The sequence below is a fragment of the Mytilus galloprovincialis genome, chromosome 4 (assembly GCF_965363235.1).
Source record: "Mytilus galloprovincialis chromosome 4, xbMytGall1.hap1.1, whole genome shotgun sequence".
In the NCBI taxonomy this organism is placed as follows: Eukaryota; Metazoa; Mollusca; class Bivalvia; order Mytilida; family Mytilidae; genus Mytilus; species Mytilus galloprovincialis.
In genome coordinates, this window is record NC_134841.1 from 62599708 (window position 1) to 62621975 (window position 22268).

A 22268-nucleotide genomic window follows, 5' to 3' on the forward strand; every position below is an offset into this window, starting at 1 on the left:
TAGATTAAGGTTTAAGTTTATATTTGTATAATTCTTATATGATTTGCATATCTATAAATACTTGAATTGGATTGGTCAATTAGAATTTTTCTCTTAAGTTTACACTTCGATAAATCATGTTTCCGAAACTACTTTTGTAATCTATTCATGCGCGATACACAAGCTTGCAGTGATCCCGGGATTTTCAGCAAATTGAGATTTAAAAACAATTGCATAACAGTTGTGAATATTCTAGCGCATATATAACAAAACAAAGAAATAAGTTTACAGCACTAAAGCTTCGAAAATGTATAAAAATACAATTTAATAAAATTCCGCGAAATTTCATGAAGGATTTGGCGAATTTACGTCATGGCAAAACATGACGTCATACGAATGGAAATTTTCAAGGGAAGGATTATTTCGTTATGTGTACGCTTCAAATTTGGATAACATTTAATTAAAATGAAGTTTTTCAGGTAGGTGCTATTCCATTTAAGATTCCGTTGTATTTATCGGACATTTATGGTTTTTAGAAAGTCAAGATGGCGGCGTACTCCTTCGTTACGACTTGCCATTGTGATTTTGATGGTAAATATATATAGTAGCCATCAACAAAATAAATGTTAAATATCACAAATGTTTGGCTGAAGAATTATATGGATTAAACATTTGGACTTTTATTCAGTTAGTGAGTTAATCGCCCTGGTTTACACATCAATAACCTCTAGAAAAAATGTGTTTAATCCTATAATATTTTCTTTTAACAGGTTAATTTAGCCTATGCATTTGAAACAAAAGATGCACTGTGTCTAGTGTTAACCATTATGAATGGTGGAGATCTGAAGTTTCACATACACAATATGGGCAACCCTGGCTTTGAAGAAGATAGGGCTGTTTTCTATGCAGCAGAAATAACGTGTGGTCTTGCTGACCTTCATTCAAAGGGCATTGTTTATCGGTATGTAAAAGGCAGTTTATCTGTATGTGAAAATATGGCATTATAAATTACACACTGCAAGGGGTTATTTTTTTAGTTGTTCTATTTTATTTCTTTATAACCATGAATTGAAAATGAAAAAAAAAAAAGGAAACCAACACTTAATAATTTCAAAAAGCTTGTTATAAATCATGTCATTACTGAAGTTCTGACCACTGAGCTGATGATATAAGGAGAAGGATTAACAGCACTTGTATGTAGGGCAAAATGTCGCAATACAAAAAGCCACCAGAGGAGGGACTACTTTCTGTACACAGTACACAGAATTGTCTTATATTATTGATCTATCTCTATGATGATGTGTCATTTATTACTACCAGTCCATGGTGTGAATATCACCTGGACATCAGAAATTTGTTGAATGAGATTATAAACATTACCACTAATCTACAATCAATGATTATACAGTCTACATACATATGTACTCAATAAATGAATTCAATAATTGTCTTTATTTACCAGGAATGAACATATTTATCCCCATTTATTTTTATGCCCCACCTACGATAGTAGAGAGGCATTATGTTTTCTGGTCTGTGGCTCTGTTTGTCTGTCCGTCCGTCTGTGGTTCCGTTCGTCCGTCCAGGTTAAAGTTTTTGGTCAAGGTAGTTTTTGATGAAGCTGAAGTCCAATCAACTTGAAACTTAGTACACTTGTTGCTTATGAGATGATCTTTCTAATTTTTAAGCCAAATTAGACTTTTGACCCCAATTTCACGGTCCACTGAACATAGAAAATGAAAGTGGGAGTTTCAGGTTAAAGTTTTTGGTCAAGGTAGTTTTTGATGAAGCTGAATCCAATCAACTTGAAACTTAGTACACTTGTTGCTTATGATATGATCTTTCTAATTTTAATGCCAAATTAGATAATTACCCAATTTCACGGTCCATGGAACATGGAAAAGGATAGTGCGAGTGGGGCATCCGTGTACTTTGGACACATTCTTGTTAGACTGCTAATTCTCTGGGACCTATTTCTGATTAATTCAGCATGGATGTACCTTAAATAATCATTCATTGTCTTGATTTATTTGAGATTTTCATTTTTTGATACAATACAAAATGCTATTCTTTTTTGTTTTTTTAAATAAAATCATAATTTTTAAAATTCTATCACAAAAGAGCTATTATTATTATTATTAGGGACTACATCAAAAGTTCAATGTAGGATAAAAAACTTAATTCACATAGTTTTTTTAATGACCCCCCTACCCCCCTCTTAACTTAATTTGGGAAAAATTGATTGACCCATATGGATATATGTAAAATCGATGTAGGATAATCAAAACTTGCAGCAAGTTTAACCCCCCACCCCCAAACTATTTGAATTAAGTTTTTTATCCTTCATTGATCTTTTGATGTCGTCCCTTATTATTATTTGTTTATTTTCTGTGACTATATTTGTCCAATTAGCCAGTAATTGAGCTAGTAGGGACTGGTTTTAATAGTAATGTCCTATTTAAATTTCAATTTACCAGTATTTGCCAGTATTTCCTGGTATTTTCACAGGTATATACCCCGGACCTGGTCAACACTAGTGTTGACTGGTATTATGCAAATGTTGGTGGCTTTAAAAGGTTTTTCATTGTTATATAATAACTAATTAGATGCATGATGAAATATCATGAAAAATTATGAGAATTTAATTAACATGTATTAAATAGTTATTTTCACATCACTATAATTTATATTTATTTTTGGGGTAAGATGTCATTAATAGTTACAGGTATGTAACGCATACGTGATAAGTATGTGCGACATGAAATGCCATTTTTATAGAAATTGTGTGTCATTAGCATGAAGTTTTGATCATGTAGTAGAACTTTTCCAAAGGTACATAAGTATTTTCACATAAGATCTTGTTAAAATCTAAAAAAAATAATTAATATTTTGAAGCATGTAGTTGTGTTCCTTCTCTTTAAAATTTCTTTGTAATTTAAAGATAAAAAATAGAATTTATCTTTTGGTGTAAAAGGATCTAATTTCCAAAACTTCAATGAGCTGGAACTTGATTCACAATTTATATGATATATTTCAAATTAAAACATTCTGACAATCCCTCTGGCATGGGTATGGGTCAATAGTGGGTCCAAAATACTACAAATTGTTCAGCTTTTCCTGAAATCACAATAATTTATCTTGCTTTTTTGTCCATTCTGTAAACATTGCAGTAACAAACATGACAAATGCACACAATTATTTTCTGAATTACAGTATCATTAATGTTTGAATGTATATTATTTCAGAGATTTGAAGCCAGAAAACATATTGTTAGATGACAATGGTGAGTTATAAATATCTAATTACATGGTTATTTTCAGCTGTAATTAACGTCTTCTAAACATAGATTGTGTATAATTGTTTTCCATTCAGAGAAAAAAACAAATCATTTCATTTAAAGTGAATACACTATTCTTATTGAAATCTGAAGATGAACACAATTTTCCTGATTGCTCTTCAAAAATTTTACTTGCTTTAATAATAATCAGAAGTTGATGGGCCACCTGTCAAACGTTATTTATGGTTGCATATATTTTCATGCATGGTATGGGTTTAGCTGCAGTGCCTGCTTTGTTTCTCTGCTATGTTAAAAATAAAAGAAAAAAACATTTTAGGAAATTTTAAAGAGTTCATTTCTAGTTTTTATTTCCCCATACATTCTCTTTGTTTTGCTTGGCCCATTAAGTATTAAATTTGATATTTTCTAACTTCTATTGTAAAACTGCGCCTGGAGAATAAACTTTCAAAAATGTCAATTTGAATTAGTAAATACAAATCCATTTTTAAAACAGGTGTGCTTTCTCTCCTAGAGACTTCTTTTCCAGACAAAAATATAATATTTCAAGCTTATTTACCTAATTTGTGACCTTTAATTTTGATGTTTTCCCCATTATCTATTAAAAAGAGGTCATTTTCTTAGATAAATAAATATCCATGATTACCCTAAGTTGTTAAATATAATACCAACCAATTCAGACCTGCCAACTATCCCTATTTATGGGGGATATCTCCCATGATAGGTGCTGACCTGAAGTTTGCAATTCTTTATTATATAAACCATGCAGCTCAAAACAGGAATTCAAATGAGTTAAAAGGGTATTTAAGCACATATCATGCATATATACTAATTTAATTAACATAGTATTAGTTTCAAAACACTAATGTTAATATAAGAGGAGCATCTGCTCCTTTCGGGTTCAAATTGACCATAGAGATTTTGAAAATTTGGCAGATATGCCATTATGATTTATGCTTCAGAGTATCATGATTGAAATGTCAATAAAACTGTTACTTGGTACCATCAATGCCTTAACAGTGCATGTGTTCCTTAATTCTGTCAAAAGGTAGCTATAAACAATCCATATTAACACTTACTACTGTTAATCAATATCATTCTATCTAAAAGGCAATGTATAACTACATCAGTAAGGTCAATCCTCAACAAAGCAAGTTAGCTAATATGGACTATAAAATTTGTAGACAAAAGCCTATATAGACTGAAAAAAATTGTTGAGGTAGTCAAAATTTAGCAAATAATGGTTTCTATGTCTATATATATATAGTTACTGTTTACAGTTAATTTGAGAACTTGTCAAAGGAGTCATGTTGTATGGGCAAACACTGTCTATTTTCCTTTTCACTCTATTTTAAAATTAATTTATAAATACTTCCCTCTACAACATTTAGTTTACATGTGCTTGACATTTTTTGTGGTATAGAGCTCTTACAATCAACTAATTATGAATATAATTACAGGTCATGTTAGAATATCAGATTTAGGACTAGCAGAGGAAGTGCCGGAAGGGGAGACAATTAAGGGTCGTGTAGGAACTGTAGGTTATATGGGTAAGTATTACAATGAAGATTTGGAATGGTCTCCATAGCAAAATTTAGGGTATTTATTGTCACCCTATATATAGAGACTACTAAATTGGTTATTATATATATGAAATGATTTGTGAAATAGCTGAAAGAATGTTGATTGAGCAAATACAAGTTTTTTATGTCCTCTGCATGGATATTTCTATTAAAAGTAAAGTACCATTTACCAACTAATGTTTGTAAGTAAAATTGTGATTCGTCTGCAGATGGTCTGTTGTAAGGCTGAATATGTGCTTATCCAAAATGCAGGCATTCTTTTTTAAGTCACAATTCATATTTTTTGCTCTTCTTCAAAGTGACCCACTTTGGGGAATCTAATTCTTTGATGTATTGCTTAATTGGTTCTTATCCTTAATATGCATGAAAATATGCATGAAATATTTATCATTGACGTAAATCAAACAAAAATTAATTAACCAAACTCTAGTATAAATATATTTTAGAAGATATTAGAAAACTGTTGTCTAGGTTTGAATGCGATTAAAGTTTCAAACAAAAAATGCATGAAAAAAAAGTAATATACTTAAGTAATGACGTAATTTTCTTCAACTTAACTTTAAATGATATTTCTTTTTGTGCAAAGTGTACTCTTAGTTTGAAGTATAAATATCCATTTACACCACTTATACCTGAGTATATACTTCATGCATCAAAGTATTGCACCAAAGTAAACTATATTTGTTTGTTAGATGAACCTTTAACTCATTGCAAGCTATTGTAGATGTATAAATAAACTGACCAAACAAAAATTCCTGGCTTATCTTCATCCTACGTGAACTTGTTTTGCCTTTATATATCTAAGTGTAATGGCATACTTTATTAGAAGATGTTAAAACAGTTACTTTTCTTTATCTTTCAGCTCCAGAAGTAGTGAAAAATGAAAGATACTCATTTAGTCCTGATTGGTGGGGTTTAGGTTGTATTATTTATGAAATGATAGAAGGCAAGGTAAGAGTTATCTACCATTGTTTAAGAAAGTGGGGGTATACTATTTAACCTCTGTCTGTCCATCCATCTCTCCTATAAATATTTTCGTTGCATCTTTCTAAGGAACTACAATACAAGGTTTTCTGAAGTTTGGTTTTTAAGGTTTATATGAGACAGCTATACTGTGTAATGCATTTTCAGATTCATCACTTGACAACTTCATGTTTACCGTAAACTTTTAGGGGGGTATTTTTAGTGAGCAATAACTCACAGATTCACTTGTTAAAGCTGAAAAAGGGATAAGTTTTATTCTACATTAGAAAAGTTATACTGGGAGAATTTAAATTAATTATTTAGGATCATTATTTAATAGCTACTCCAAAAAAAAAATTATAAGAAATAAAATTTCAACCGTAAATCCGAATTGTGACCTTTGTAAATATTTTCTGAAGTATGACTATCCAAATTAAAGATTACTAATCATATGAGAGCTCAATCTAAGCTGATTACACCTGGTTTATAAAGCTTTAATTATTTAGAAGTATTTTAAGCACACTTTTATATAAGAATGTCAAAATAGTTACTATTTAGAAGTATTTTAAGCACACTTTTATATAAGAATGTCAAAATAGTTACTATTTAGAAGTATTTTAAGCACACTTTTATATAAGAATGTCAAAATAGTTTATCATTTATTCATACATCAAACTTGTGATCCGGTTATAGAAAAAAAACATGTTAGGGAGATGATAAAAAAACATTGTCAAAGAAATGCAAAATTCCCAAAGTTATGTATAATATTGTTGATATATAAATGTCAAAATGTAGTATTATATTCTGTTTAGGTAAAATTTAATCAACTGTTAAACTTTATACTTGACAGGGACCTTTTAGGGCAAGAAAAGAGAAAGTTCGGCGAGAGGAGGTGGATCGTCGAGTCAAAGAAGATAGAGAAGTCTACTCATCTAAATTTTCTAATCCGGATTGTTGTGATATTTGTCAACAGGTAAGGTTTCTTTTACAAACTTCATTTCATTTAAAATCAAAACAAATTACAGAATTACTACTTTTGACAGGCTTATTGGATTTATCAGAAATATTTTTATCAAATTGGTTAGAAAACTAAAGAAATGTAATACAATAAGAGTAGGTTTATTTTTTTTGTAGTTCAAAATCTGTCTGAACAGAACAGAATTATATCCAGACATGTTTGCCTATGATAGTTGGAACCTCTAAAACTTCTGTTGGCATGAATGAAGCTTTAATGTTTTATAATATTTTAAATTGAAATTTAGACTTATTTAATATAATTTCTGTACTAATAACACTATCATATATATGGTAGCTCTTACTCGTGAGTATAAAATGATCGGGAAACATATATTTGAATTGACCTTTTTAAATGCTTTCTAAAAATGAAATATATGGAGAAAGATTGATTTATTCCACATATATCTTGATACTAAGTATTTACATTATGTTTTCATTTCTTTCAGCTTCTACAGAAAGATCCAACAGGTAGATTAGGTTGTTCGGAGTCTGGTGCCAATGCAGTTAAAGCCCACCCATTTTTTAAAACAATCAATTTTAAACGATTAGAAGCTGGAATTGAAGATCCACCATTTGTTCCAGATGTAAGTTTGTGTAATATGTGTTGAATGAATTAATCTGCCTGTAGAATTTACAGAAAGTTCTTGAACATTTGTAAGGCAACAAAACTATGAGATAAGTCATTAAATATAAATCTTGTAAAAGTTACAACAGATAATCTCTTACCAATAAATTTAAATCCTATGGTTTTATCCGTGTCCATCTACAAATTCATTATTTATGGCCTTCAAAATTAATATTCACTGTGTACCACATTGGTAGTAAATGTTGGCCTCTGAATTACAAATCTTTCTTCCTTTTTAGACTTACTTCTTTTTTACAAAGTATGACCTCTTGACAATGCAAGGGAACACTTTCTTTATGCAGCAGTCTTATAACTTACATTAAAACAACTTAAAATGAGAAATATACCAATGCATTGGTGACATTTTCTAAGAAGTGGGAGATTTTAGCTTCTGCACAGAAGACCGAAACAGACTGGTAATTTCAAGAAAGCTATAGCAGAATCTGTATCTTTACATTATGTCAAGTTCTAAGTTGTGAATAAAATTCAAGCTATAAAGTTAGTTGTAAAAGTATGTCTGTATTTTCTCAATGGCCCTTTATATGATGCATATATCTTTTATTTTCAGAGAAGAGCTGTATATTGTAAAGACGTTCTAGATATAGAACAATTTTCTACAGTAAAAGGAGTAAATTTAGATCCCACTGACGATAAATTTTATGTAAAGTTTAATACAGGCAGTGTATCTTATGCTTGGCAACAAGAGGTATGTTTAGTTTAACTTATTTCTTGACCTTAGTCAAACAAGAGACTCTAAAATTAGTATTTAGTATTTGCTTTTATTGATTAAAGCAAAAATCATATTGGATTAAAGGCAAATCTAAGTTAGATTTAGAGTTCACATAATTTGACTAGTTTGGATGATGTGCTATCCTGCAGTTTAAAGATCTGATACTTTGTAAGCTACATTTTCAAGTCCATTTAGTTGTGTACATCAAATAAATAGCAGTCTATATTTATATCACACTGTCCTCCTAGATATGTTTGAAAAACGATCAAATGCACAAATAGTCATTTGTTTTGAATACTATTGAGAGATAATTTTCCACAGTATTATAATTAAATATTCCTGTAACTGTCATGACATTTCATAAGCTATTTATTTGTAGATGATAGAAACAGAGTGTTTTAAAGAATTAAATACTTTTGGTCCCGACGGTGGTCCATCACCAGATTTAGAAGACCCACCTCCTCCAGAAAACAGAGGTGGTTTATTAGAGAGATTGTTTAGACGACCGAGGGTAAGTAAATTAAGTATAGAACAAAAGCCTTTTTATATTATTTGATTTATCAATATCAACTGCTAGTAGCTACTTCCATCACTTTATGTCAATCATCTGTTAAACTTTCAACAAATTCCTATAACCTTTTGTACAACTGAACAAAACAATCAACATTACCTTCAGTGAGTTTAGTTTTAAAAATGTATCTTGATTTTACATTGACAAACCTGAAAAATCAATATTTCTAAAAATAGGACATATCCATAAGTTTGAAACTAAATATAAAACACACGTAAATCATCATATAATATTTCGCTATTTGCAGTCAGATTTGGTTTAATTTTGTCAAAATAACCTCAAAAGCTTAGAAGTCTATAATTCATGTTATTTAAATTTATATTCATGTGAACTTCAATTCAACCCTCAACTTGGGTGGGTTAAGCATTATTATTTATCAAAAAGAATAGATTGTCAACATTGACAAGTGAAACAAGGCAGCCTCTGGGAAAATCCCTCTTTCTCTCCTAAAAATATTTGTTCAAATATAGATAGAACGATTTGACATATTTTTTATAGTCTATGGCATCAAATCAAAGACCTAGAAACATCATCATTATATGATTGCACTTGCTTGCCTTTGTATTTATATTTATATTCATTTTTACATCGGGTCATATGACCTACAGAATTCTCAGAAGATTATCTCGCTAGTTAATTAGATTTAGAATCTTCTAAGAAAACACACAAAAATGTTGATACACTACTACAAATCCATGCTAGTAACTAATTTGCTTGTGATTTTCAGTAATTTAGATAGACTTTTTATTATGTTATAGATATTATAATGAGATTTTGAGTAAAATACATGTAGGTGAACATGAATTTGATAGCAAATACCCCTTTAATACTTTTCCATATGGTGTTAAGTTTTAAATTGACTATTTTTGCAGACAAACCAGCACACTTGCTGTTATGTAAGTAGAACATAGGTTTAAGCATGTATTTATAATTTCTCCGACTCTGGCCACTCTTAAAAAATCTTCGTTTGATGTTGCCTACCCATGCCTGGTTTAAATGGATTTTTTTTAACAAAATACACAAGTTATTAGGCAAGAAAAGGACATTCAAGTAGGGAATTATTTAAATAAAAAAAAAAGTGAAGAAATTGAAATTATTTTGGGTCGTAGAATTTTTCTGGTAGGTAGATAGGCAACATCAAACAATTTAAATTTTATTTTTCGTTTCATGTCGGACATGTTATTATGAATAACCTATTCAGTTTATGGACACATTTTTCGAAAAGTAGTTTAATTGAACTTCTTGAAAGATTCAAATTGGAGATGCCTTAATCTAGAGCCTGTATGTAATATAGTACCAATGCAACCATACATGCATTACAAATATTGTATGTGGACCATCACCGAAAGAATACTATTGTGATTATACAGAAAATGATCAATAATGGTTTATACCCACTATATGCTCAATGTTCATCTTGAATATTGGTTGAACTTATACTTCAAAGCAGGATGAAAGATGACTAGTGTTTAGTGGTTCAATACTCCATATCTTATCCTTACTGTAGCCATTTTTGTCTAGCGAGACATATGTGTTGCTTTTCCAGCAGTGTCAAGTTTTGTAAAAGTTTTCTGTGGAAGTCTGTTTGAAGGATGGCTTGTGATAGATCAATGATAATTTCTATAAAGTTGCATTGTTATCAGTACATATGAGAGTGCTGTCTTGTTTTGATGCCCTGTCCCATTAGCCATGGTCCATTGACTTTAAATTAATAAGCAATTTTCAATCTTAAGTTTTCTGCTCAAAGGGACATTAGCTGTTGAATTCATGTTCACCGATTTGACTCAAATTCTCATATATTTGATTTGATAATGTACAACAATGTATCTCCAAATGATAAAATTCTTAAAATAACCAATTAACAATGCATGGACTCCTTCAGCATTTCATGTGTATTTAAACCAGACGTCATCTTATTATTCATGGAGATGACCATTGAAAAATGCAGACAGTAATATATTGGATAAAAACATAAGTTTAAATAGATAGAAAGCACTTTCAATTGGATTTTCTAGGTCTGTTTGTTTAAAATAATATGTTAATCAAGGTATTTAGCTGTATAAGAATGATTTCTTTGTGATTCGAATCAGTCAAGGAAATGGTTTATATTTCACTTTCCATGTCTACATTGTTTTCCTTTTAATAGCTGAACATACCTAGTACATGCATAATCCATCTCTAGCTACTGGTTTAAATAATAGGTCACATGAAAATGGATTCAAGAGACGTTAAATTATTTACTTGCAAGTAAATAAAAAACATCAGTGATGAGATTGTTTTGGACAAATTTGGACCAAACTGACTGCTTTATAAAGAAATATTATTTCAAAATTTTGCTTTGATAATTACTTGAAATAAAAAGAATTTGTCTAAATTAAAGCTTATGTCCCATTAAGTTTGTTTGTTTGATAGGAACTGCTTGTGATAGATCAAAGATATTTTTTATGAAGCTGCATTACTATCACTATAATTACAGGGGCAGATCCAGCCATTTAAAAAAGGGCGTTTCCAAACCCAGGACAAAGGGAGGTTCCAACTATATGTCCCCATTCAAATGCATTGAGCGGTCAAAGAAAAGGGGGGTTCCAACCCCCGGAACACCTCCCCCCCTTTGGATCCGCCAATGAATCAGTACATATCAGTTTGACAACAGTTAGAGGCCATCCCCCCTATGTCACGGTCCAGGGAATTTGAATTAATTAGCAATGTTGCTGTCCATCAGATTGGGTTTTTTTTTCCACCATCAGGCGAGACAATTCTCTGTGTTAACAGTTTATGATTGACTAATGTTGGGTTCACATACTCAAGATAGAAATAGGACTGAATCACCTAATAATGAACTAATTACAAAAGTATAGATCTACAGTTCTGTGTTAGAATGATGAAGAATTATGTATTAAAAAGAGAGGCAAAAGATATCGAAGGAACATTGAAACTAACAAGTCGAAAATAAAAGGGCAACACCATGGCAAAAAAAGAAAAAAGACGAACAGCAAACTAACACAACATAGAACACAAAAGACTGAGCTACAAATATTTTTTTTTACAGATATTTAAACTTTTGATTTTTGAAAGAGGTTTGAAACATGATGATAATTGTCTTTGGTAAAAATTCAGAACAAATCTGAGATATCCAATTTACTTACTTCCTACATATGTAGAAAAAATATTTCTCAAGTTACAAAATCATTTAAATGTTTTTTTTTTCTTTTTTTAACAGAATTCAGAAGGACACTGACAGAGGTATTTTACCTGGTGTTAAAGACACTCAGTGATATTATTTATCAAAGCTCAGGATTATGTCCAGGGAGATAAACAGAGGATAAACTGTCTTAGGGGAAGATAACTCCAGACCCGACAGCCGTCTCTGAGGAATGATTTTTATAAATTCCCTAGTATAATCAACAACTTTGCTAGTTCCTTACTTTATTTTTGTTGTTGAGAGAGATCTTGATATAATCTTATTGTGTTTATCCAAACAGAGATAAAAATATATGCCATCATTTTTTTCTGTGAAGGTGGATTATGCACCTCCAGAATATGTGAGATTTAGGATTGTAGTGCTCCTGTGATAAAATGTGAATAGTGGTCACTTGCTTAGATGATATTCAGTAATAAGGTCATTGGTCAGCTAAAGAACTCAGGTTCCTTACCTAGATAATGCAGGGTACTACTACTAGATATCAATCCAATGTCTTTTTTTTTTTATTTTGAATGGAATCCTTATTCCTGTAATTAATTAAGGGAGGCTTGCCTTGGTAAAGGGATGCAACTATATGATTTATTCTTTTTTTGAGTAGAAAGTTTCATCAATACTTTTAAAGCAATCTTGTGATACAGAATTTCAAAATCTATGTTACTTAGAATCATAGAATATATTCAAATTCTAAAAATTTATAATTGATACATTAGTACAAACGTACGTATTTTTGTTACTGATTTAGAAAACAAAAAATCAATTTCTTTTCATAGAGAAAAGGAGTACTTTAAGAAATTCGACATGGGTTCAGTTCCTTAGATCAATCCCCTGCATGTTTTGAAAAGATAAAACTTAACACAAGATTGAGATATTGTTATAGAATCATATTCAAAACAGTGTGGCTGCGGCCATTGATTGACGACCTAAATTATCCTTTGAATTGGACAGATTATGTGAACGTTTGTCTGTAACGACCACTGCTCACTATGTATTTGTTGAAGACACTTCAATTGTAGAGTCACCAAAGGTTCTCAAAACCTAAATAAAGTAATTCGATAAATTAATAAGGAATAACACGATGTTTTTATTTATATCAATAATATAAATCAAAATATAAAGGTTATTCCTGATTAATTTTTCGATTTCTAAATTATTAAAGGCATTAAGAACCTTTGGTGGCCCAAAAGTTTAAATTCTTTAATAAGTAAGTAGTGAGCAGTTATCCTTACAGACAAACGTTCACCTAATCTGTCCCAGTCAATGGGATAATTTAGGTCGTCAATCAATGGCCACAGCTACACTGTTTTGAATATGATTTTATTTTAATAGTGTACATTTATATATTTTGTGTTTCTTAGGATTTGCATATTATAGCAGACCTGTATACTTCTTTGCAGAAAAGAGAATAAAAATGTTTTTTTCTTTCCGTTGAAAGAGTTTTAAAATGTAGGCTAAGTGGCTAATTAAAAATCCAGTAGTGCTTGGAAATTTGTATTCCTGATTTAAAACTGAGTCCCATTTCTGTACTGGTTCAGTAAAATCCAACCTTGTTTTACTTCACACTTTGAACTAAAATGAAGTTATTTAAACTTCTGATACAAAACTGAGATTACATGTGAAATTCTTAGTTTTTAACTTTCATAAAGCTGTAATAAAATTAGTGCAATAAGACAAAGGATTGCTTAAATAAATCTTGTTGCATTCACAAATTATTATTTTCTTTTAGCTTTTTCCAAGTTATAGACAATGAACAGAAAATAATGTTAATAAAAAAAATCACACACCTTTTTCAAGGACTAAATTTTTTTAAAACTATCAGAAACATGGTTTTATTTTGTAGTTATGAAGGATTAATTAAGACAAAGAACAACAATAAAAGTGCTGTGTCTTTGCTAATCGTTTTGTCAACTAAATGCATGTAGGGATTTTGAAATGAATTAACACCATGTCCCCTCTTATCTTTTACTCAAAAATATGGGAGTAAGTTTTTGACCAAGTCCAGGTCCATCATGGCATGGGAACATAACTATATATTATACCAAACATTATATAATCATTATAGAATAGGGCATTTATTTATTCTGACCACTATTTAATAAGACTGAGTTGTGACCAAAGTTGAGATGAGAAGTTTATTTACTTTCACACAATGGCTGTCCCATATATATACACATGGAGAGAGGGACACACTTATGGTCTGATCCCCAAACATAAAGTGTGCTCCTCTCTAGGAGTATGTTAACATGGGATGGCTATAAATGTGACCAAAAGGTAATTAATGCCTGTATCTAATAAGTGATAGGAGCTATGATGGCAGCTTGCTAGTCAAGATTATTTGTACCTGGTGTTCATTTAAATGTTGTCTTCCTATAAGGAAATTTCGTAGATAGAAAACTTGCCAGTATTTTGTCAAAAAAAAAAAGAATTTGTTTACATTGCAAGGTAATGTGCTCATAGTAATATGTTTTGTTATAATTGTTAGATTTTTATTTCTCCTCAGTTATTGTATCATTGGAGTGAGAGAACGTTTTTATAGTGTGAATGATTATCTGCCAGTATTTAAGATGTATGTATATTCTTTGTTATGAAACCCATTTGATGACTGTCAAGTTTTCATTTGTAGTAAATAATGCATCAAATATAATACAAGGATTTTATTTTGTCCAGCGTTGAAGTTATTTTTCATTTTTGCATTGTAGTTCTGATTAGGCCAGACTTGCATTGTTTTTTAAGGAATTTATATATATATATATATTGAATTTTGCTATAAAACATAACTCACTTTCCTTAAATTTTTTTTTTAGAGAGAAAAAAAATCTTATTAAGAAAATACTTGGCTTTCTAACTGGAAATGTTATTTTAGCATTTAAAATTCTGCACCAATTGTGGTTAACCTAAAGATAATTAACATGCTTGTAGTTGATATATTTTTATAAATTTGGATGTTAATGGTCTTAAAGTAATTAACATACTGTCACTGGTTAAAATTGTCACCTGTAAGAAAGTTATAATAGTATTAATGAATCACATACATCATCTGTCTCTCGCAGAGCGCTCCCTTTCTAGATCTAAACTACAAACTTAGACAGGCATAGCAGTATGTTGGTATGTTTGCCACAATCTAAGACAGGCATCACAGAATGGTTTGTCATGAGATAACATGTGCCTTAGCCCAAGATTATTCAGAAGGTAAAGGTCACAGATAATCAATTAATTCAAATGATGCAACAAAAGGTTCAACAAGATGCTGTCATAACCATGACACATTATGACTACATTATTCAGTTTGTGTGAAACTTTACAAAATCTACAGTCCAGTACTTTAAACAAATCTAGCAATGTTCACAGACGTTGCATATTGAGTGGTTTTATTTCTTTACAAATTCTACAGTCTGGTTTAATCAGATAGATCATTCGTGACCATTTGATAAAGTTGATATATCTTCTACCTCTTAAAATGATATTAACACCAATAATTTGTTAGAGCTTTACGTAATGCCTGACCTAACACACAAAAATCTATGCTTTCAATACACTATAGATACCACACATCTAACATAACTAGATATTTGTTTATAGCCATTACGAACAAACATATTTGAAGCATTGTAACTATATTTTGTTTGATTATAACCTTTCTTTTTAATGAATTTACTGGGTAACACTCTCAACCAGGAAGTGAAAATAACAAATGGATTGTAAATAAACATGGTGAATAAGAATAAACAATTTTCTATTAAATTTAGTTTCTATTTAATGAAATTTATAAGAGAATTAAATATGGTTATTAAATATTAAATCATGAGATTAAGAAGAAAAAAGTATTAAGACTTTAATATTTTTTGTCAATAAAGGTTGGTGAAGGGTGCTGTGAAAACTGGAAATAGGATAGTCATTTTTCATGAAAGTAATAAAAAAAATCTGCCTTCAAAATTGCATTTCTACCTATTAGCAGGAAACATTGCCAATAACCGCCTTTCAGCAACAACAAAAAAAAATTAAAATTTGCAAACATGGTTATAAAAAGCAACCTTCAAAACTCTTTACCAACTTCTCTATAATATTCTCATTATACATATTTATGAGAAGTTTTCCTTTGATAAATAGAATTCAAATTTTTCAGATAGCATATTCCAAGTTAAAAAGTCCAATATTATAGCATAGATATAGAGTACTCTTTGTAAATAAGTAAATTATGAGGATTGTGACTACATAATGAGTTAATAGTATTGTATGAATGTGAATGTGACAAAAATGTATTAATACCAGTTAATTATTGTTATGTGCTAGAGCAATGTGTTCAAATGGTAGATTTGAAATATAATTAAATAGAGAATCTCATTAACGAATCTCTGCTTCAAAGTGCCAGGGGCGGATGCAGGAATTTTCGAAAGGGGGGGTGCTAACCCAGGGCACCCAGGGCAAAGGGGGGGTGCAAAACATATGTCCCGATACAAATGCATTGATCGGCAAAAATAAAGGGGGGGTGCGCACCCCCGGAACCCCCCCCCCCTGGATCCGCCACTGAGTGCTGGAAGATAATTTAACTTTCATTTATCCAGCCATGAATTAAAATCATTAGATTCAACTATGTATATATTTTCTTATAACATCTCTTTCTGATTGAAGTTTAAGAAAATCTGATGGCTAGGTAAATAAAATGACAAAAACATATATAGGTAGAATTTACCTTTAAAGCTTTTTCAGTACAAGATATCCACTCCAATGAATGCAAAATATTTCTGTTCAACAAATAGTACTTATCATTGTTAAATTATCCATATTTAAAAAAAATACTAACTACAGGTATTTTAAGTGGACATTTATTAAGCTGATCAACACTTTCTCATATTGTGGTTAGATATAGCGGAATGATGTTTCCATCACATTTTTGATAAGGAGGCATTGTTTTGTCACATTTTTCTACTTGATTCAAAGCTATGTCAATCCTGGTTTACACAAAGCTTTTTTCAATTTTGCTTGACACAAAAGTTTATTTTTAGAAGGAATCTAGGTGCTCATGGTAAATGTTGTCAGTGCAAAATCTTGTAAAGTCTACATTCAAATGAAATGAGAAATAATTTAAGATATTGCTTTGTAAAATGTGCATTCTAAAATGTTATGCCGACAAGAGATTTATGAGAGTTACTTAACTTATCTTCCTTTGTTAAGTGGACATGATAATCTGATTTAAAGCTCATTGATATTTTGCAAATGAAGGTACATTCTTGCTTGGTTATATATCTAATGTGAATTTTTCAATGAGGGGTAAGAGAATTCAAAGATTTTCCTTTTTTTTTGCATAAGCCCAATTTCGCATTGAAAAATATTACCAACGTCAAATTGATTTTGACATTGAATGAAAGAAATTTTTGTTACTCAAAATATAAAATGAATGTTCGTACAACGGTTTCTATTGATGTTTGTCATATGAATTTCTTACAATATATATATATAGCTATAAAATTTGACTTGTACAAGAATAATCTTTTTGCATGGTAAATGGTGTGGATGTTTATCAACTTTTAATATAATAATTGATCTCTTTTATTTGTGTTTGGAGAAAGTATTTTATTTGCTTCATCTGTTGCTTTCATGTTTTTACCAATCATTATTAACATGATAAAGATCCTATAAATTGTCATTAACTTCACATAACAATTTTGTGTTGATTTTCTAACGATAGGACTGTGTATAATTGTAGAACAATAAAAAAAAAAATACACTAATTGAATATAGATTTTACCTAAATATAACTGAGAATTTTGTCCTTTACATGTTTGTTTTAACACGTGTCTTTGAAAGCACCATTTACCAAGCAAATTTTGATACTTGAATCATATTTATTATTGTATGTATGTGCTGCAGGATTCAGCTGTGTATATATGTCCTGATTATTTTAATGTGAATGTTTTACATTTTATAACTTGTCCGTTTCTCTCGGTAACCTCATCAATGTTTAGAAATAAAATGTGCTGTTTTCTTTGTAAAAAAATATATATTTCTCCGGTGTAATAAACTGTACATTGGTGCTTTTCATAAAAAAAAAATCATTTTGAACTAAGAAGTTTACATGTATCACCTTGAAAATTCTTTTAACAGATTAGTATGATTTTAAGAGGTTCTCTAGAAATTAATATATCAAAATACTTTAAAATTCAGGTATAAAGTTTGGAGGAGGAGGCATAATAAGAGCCATTTTTTGTGACCCATGAAAAAAATTATATCAGCCTTGTAAAATAAAGATATCATAATGATGATATTTTGGCAGTCTTTGTTTAGCCCCTATGCCAACACAAAATACAAAATTCAAATCCAAATACTGATGGCTAACAAACATCTGAAGATTTTTTGGGGAAAATTTATAATCCTTTTGACTTTTTGAATTCAAGGGACCAAAATGTGGTCTTAACACACCTCCTTTTTATACGACCGCAAAAATTTTAAAATTTTTGGTCGTATATTGGTATCACGGCGTCGTCGTCCGAAGAAGGATGGTTTCTGGATAATAACTTTAGTATAAGTAAATTGAAATCAATGAAATTTAAACACAATTTTTGTAACCACAAAAGGAAGGTTGGGATTGATTTTGGGGGTTATGGTCCCAACAGTTTAGAAATTGGGGGCCCAAAGGGGCCCAAAACAAGTATTTATCTAGTTTCAGGACAATAAGTTGTGTATAAGTATATCAATTGATCTGATATTGTACCACAATGTTCATACCATATAGTAGTAGTTTGAGATTTATTTTAAGGGTTATGGGGCAAACAGTCTAGGAATTAAGGGCCAACAAGGGGCCAAAAACAAGCATTTTTGTAGTTTCGAGACAATAACTTATGTATAACTGTATGGATCTCTCTGACATTGTACCACAAGTTTCCATATAGCGAAGGGAAGGCTTTAATTTAGTTTGGGGTTAATATCCCTGAACATTTTGGAATAAGGGGCCAAAAAGAAGCATTTTTCTAGATTACAGGCAATAACTTGGGTTTAAGTGAATGGATCTCTCTGAAATTGTGCTACAATGTTTCTTACTACAAAGGAAAGGCTGGAATTGAGTTTCGGGGTTCTTGTTTCAAGGTGGGAAGGGGGTTTTAATAAATGAGGATTCTAAAAAGGGGCTCAAATAAGCATTTTTGTAGTTTTCAGTCAATAACTAGTGTTTAAATGTATAAATCTCCCTGAAATTATACCACAAGTTTCCATACTACAAAGGGATGGTTATGGGGGGTTATGGCTCAAATCATTAAGCAATTCGGGGCAAAAAAGGGGGAAAACAAGGGTTTTTCTGGTTACAGAACAATTTAGACAATTTAAAAGCAGTGTAAAGGAGGTAATGTAATTAAAATTTATGTCAAAAATTTGATCACAATCCAAATTCAGACAGTATCAAGCTTGAATATTGTGACCAAATTTGCCCCGTTCAGGGTTCGACCACTGCAGTCGTATAAAGCTGCACCCTGCAGAGCACCTGGTTCAACTTAAGGTACCAAATGTTTGAGAGAATTGTTTTGATTAAATGAATAGAAATGTCGGATAAAGACAAAATTATAAAATAGCTTTCAGGATAAAAAGATTTTTCATTTTCATTAAAAAAAATACAGATGTACAAATGTATAAAATAAAATTAAATATGTGTTATTACTGACAGAATAATTATTTTTTCAACATATGTAATATTTCAAAACAGCACAGGGTATATTCATTACATTCACTTTATTTTACTACATTGACAACTTCCTGTATTGACTGCATTTGATCAATACTCTATAACAGCATTATAGGCTATATTTAGTAGGTGATGTAACCTCTTTTGATACCTTTCTAGTAGATAAGAGAATGAGAAACGTGTAAAAGTTATATGAAAATGTGAATGACAGCTCACTAATAAAATGTTAAATTATACATGTATTATGGTTGTGCTTGACATATGGCTTGGAAATGGTTTAAATAGTTATCAAAGGTACCAGGTTTATAATTTAGTACACCAGAATCTGGTGACCAGACGTGCATTTCGTCTACATAAGACTTGATCAGTGATGCTCAGATCAAAATAGCTATAAAGCCAAACAAGTACAAAGTTGAAGAGCATTGAGGACCCAAAATTCCAAAAAAAAAATTCCAAATACAGCTAAGGTAATCTATTCCTGGGATAAGAAAATCCTTTGTATTTTGAAAAATTCATACTTTTAACAGGAAATTTATAAAAATAACCATATAATATCTTGATAACCCTTGTATGATCACAGAGACACATTAGGGACAATACCTCATGTAATGCACCATATTTGGCATCAGTTGTTTCAAGTCAGGAAAAATATCAAATTTTAAAGGAGTACAAAACATATGAAAAAAAACACTTTTGGTCACAATAGACACAAGTCAATATTATATATAAAGTTCTAAAACACAAAGTTTAGTTAAGTGGTTGATTTAGGAATAGGGACAATGAGCCTATATTTGGCCAAAATGTTGTCATAAAAAATTCTTAATTTGTCCGAACTTAACTAAGATAAAAGTTATTCATATTTAACAAGTTACCATGGCAACAAATCACGACAAAAACTAGATAGTTTGTAAAATTTCTTCAATAGTTGATGTGCAGAAATTGTTATACAACCGCAAAAATTGAAAATTTTTTGGTCGTATATTGGTATGACGTTGTCGTCGTCCAAAGACACTTAGATTTTTGATTATGGGCCCAGTTTTCAAGTTGATCCAAATCGGGGTCAAAATTAAACTTTGTTTGATTTCAACAAAAATTGAATATATGGGGTTCTTCAATATGCTGAATCTAACCACAATAACTTTAGTATAAGTAAATAGAAATCTATGAAATTTAAACACAAGGTTTATGACTATAAATGAAGGTTGGGATTGATTTTGGGAGTTTTAGTCCCAACAGTTTAGGAATTAGGGACCAAAAAGGGCCCAAATAAGCATTTTTCTTGGTTTTCGCACAATAACTTTAGTATAAATAAACAGAAATCTATGAAATTTTAACATAAGGTTTATGACCACAAAAGAAATTTTGGGATTGATTTTGGGAATTTTGGTCCCAACAGTTTAGGAATTAGGGGCCAAAAAAAGGTCCCAAATAAGCATTTTTCTTGGTTTTTGCACAATAACTTTAGTATCAGTAAATAGAAATCTATGAAATTTTAACTAAAGGTTTATGACCATAAAAGGAAGGTTGGGATTGATTTTGGGAGTTTTGGTCCCAACAGTTTAGGAATCAGGGGCCAAAAGGGTCCAAAATTTAACTTTGTTTGATTTCATCAAAAAATGAATTATTGGGGTTCTTTAATATGCCAAATCTAACCGTGAATTTGAATTCTTAATTTTTGGTCCTGTTTTTAAATTGGTCTACATTAATGTCCAAAGGGTCCAAAATTAAGTTGATTTTAACAAAAATTTAATTCTTGGGGTTCTATGATATGCTGAATCTAACCATGTATTTAGATTTTGGATATTGGACCATAATAGGTAAATGTCCAATTTTAAATTTTTAAGTTTTTAAGTTTAAGTTCTTAGATTACATTCATTCTGTGTCACAAACCGATGTTGTGTCAACTATTTAATCACAATCCAAATTCAAAGCTGTATCAAGCTTAAATGTTGTGTCCATACTTGCCAACTGTTCAGGGTTCGACCTCTGCGGTCATATAAAGCTGCAACCTGCGGAGCATCTAGTTACTTTATACAGACAAGTGGTGAATAATTGAACAAAGACAACTTTAAGGTCTGTTGTCAACATATAATTCATGAAATCAACAAAAAACACAACCATTATTAAAATCAGGAGATGTGGCATGATTGTCAATAAGACCAGTAGCCACCAAAGATTAAATAAAGTGGATGTAAACAAATATTGGCAATTAAAGGTAACCGTTATTGACAATTACTTATTACTTAGAAGAAGAACATTTACATGTGGCAGATATAACTAGATATCATTGAGATGGGAGCCATCTCTGTGGGCCCCGCTGTGAATAATGTGCATTAAAAAATTGTATCTTTACCATAGGACATGGGTTTGTCAACTGAAATCAAAGTTTTTGACCTTGACCTTTGACCTAGGAAGTTGTAAATAAATTATGACACACCCTTTGGTGTTGGTTTATATACATGTCAAGTATAAACTTTGAAATGATAACGGTTCTCAAGATATAGAGCGGACACGATCTTTACCATAGGACATGGGGTTGTCAACTTAAACCAAAGTTTTTGACCTTTAACTTTGCCCTAGGCAGTCGTTCATAAATTATGACACACCCTCTGGTGTTGGTTCATATACATGTCAAGT

The 22268-nt window shown here is 30.7% G+C and overlaps 1 protein-coding gene across 3 annotated transcripts in view; it reads left to right on the forward strand.

The window, feature by feature from the left end:
- The window catches only part of LOC143072656 (G protein-coupled receptor kinase 5-like), a 30283-nt gene extending 17438 nt beyond the window's left edge, over nt 1-12845 (forward strand). For 2 of the 3 annotated variants that reach the window (XM_076247702.1, XM_076247704.1), the window contains 10 exons: nt 750-940; nt 3225-3262; nt 4735-4824; nt 5720-5808; nt 6671-6793; nt 7284-7421; nt 8031-8168; nt 8572-8703; nt 9636-9659; nt 11984-12845. In XM_076247702.1, the coding sequence (XP_076103817.1) occupies nt 750-940; nt 3225-3262; nt 4735-4824; nt 5720-5808; nt 6671-6793; nt 7284-7421; nt 8031-8168; nt 8572-8703; nt 9636-9659; nt 11984-12001 (981 nt within the window). In that variant the 3' untranslated portion in view covers nt 12002-12845. The remainder of the gene's footprint in view (nt 1-749; nt 941-3224; nt 3263-4734; nt 4825-5719; nt 5809-6670; nt 6794-7283; nt 7422-8030; nt 8169-8571; nt 8704-9635; nt 9660-11983) is intronic. The other variant, XM_076247703.1, reaches the window with a different exon arrangement.
- Nucleotides 12846-22268: the final 9423 nt, after the last annotated feature.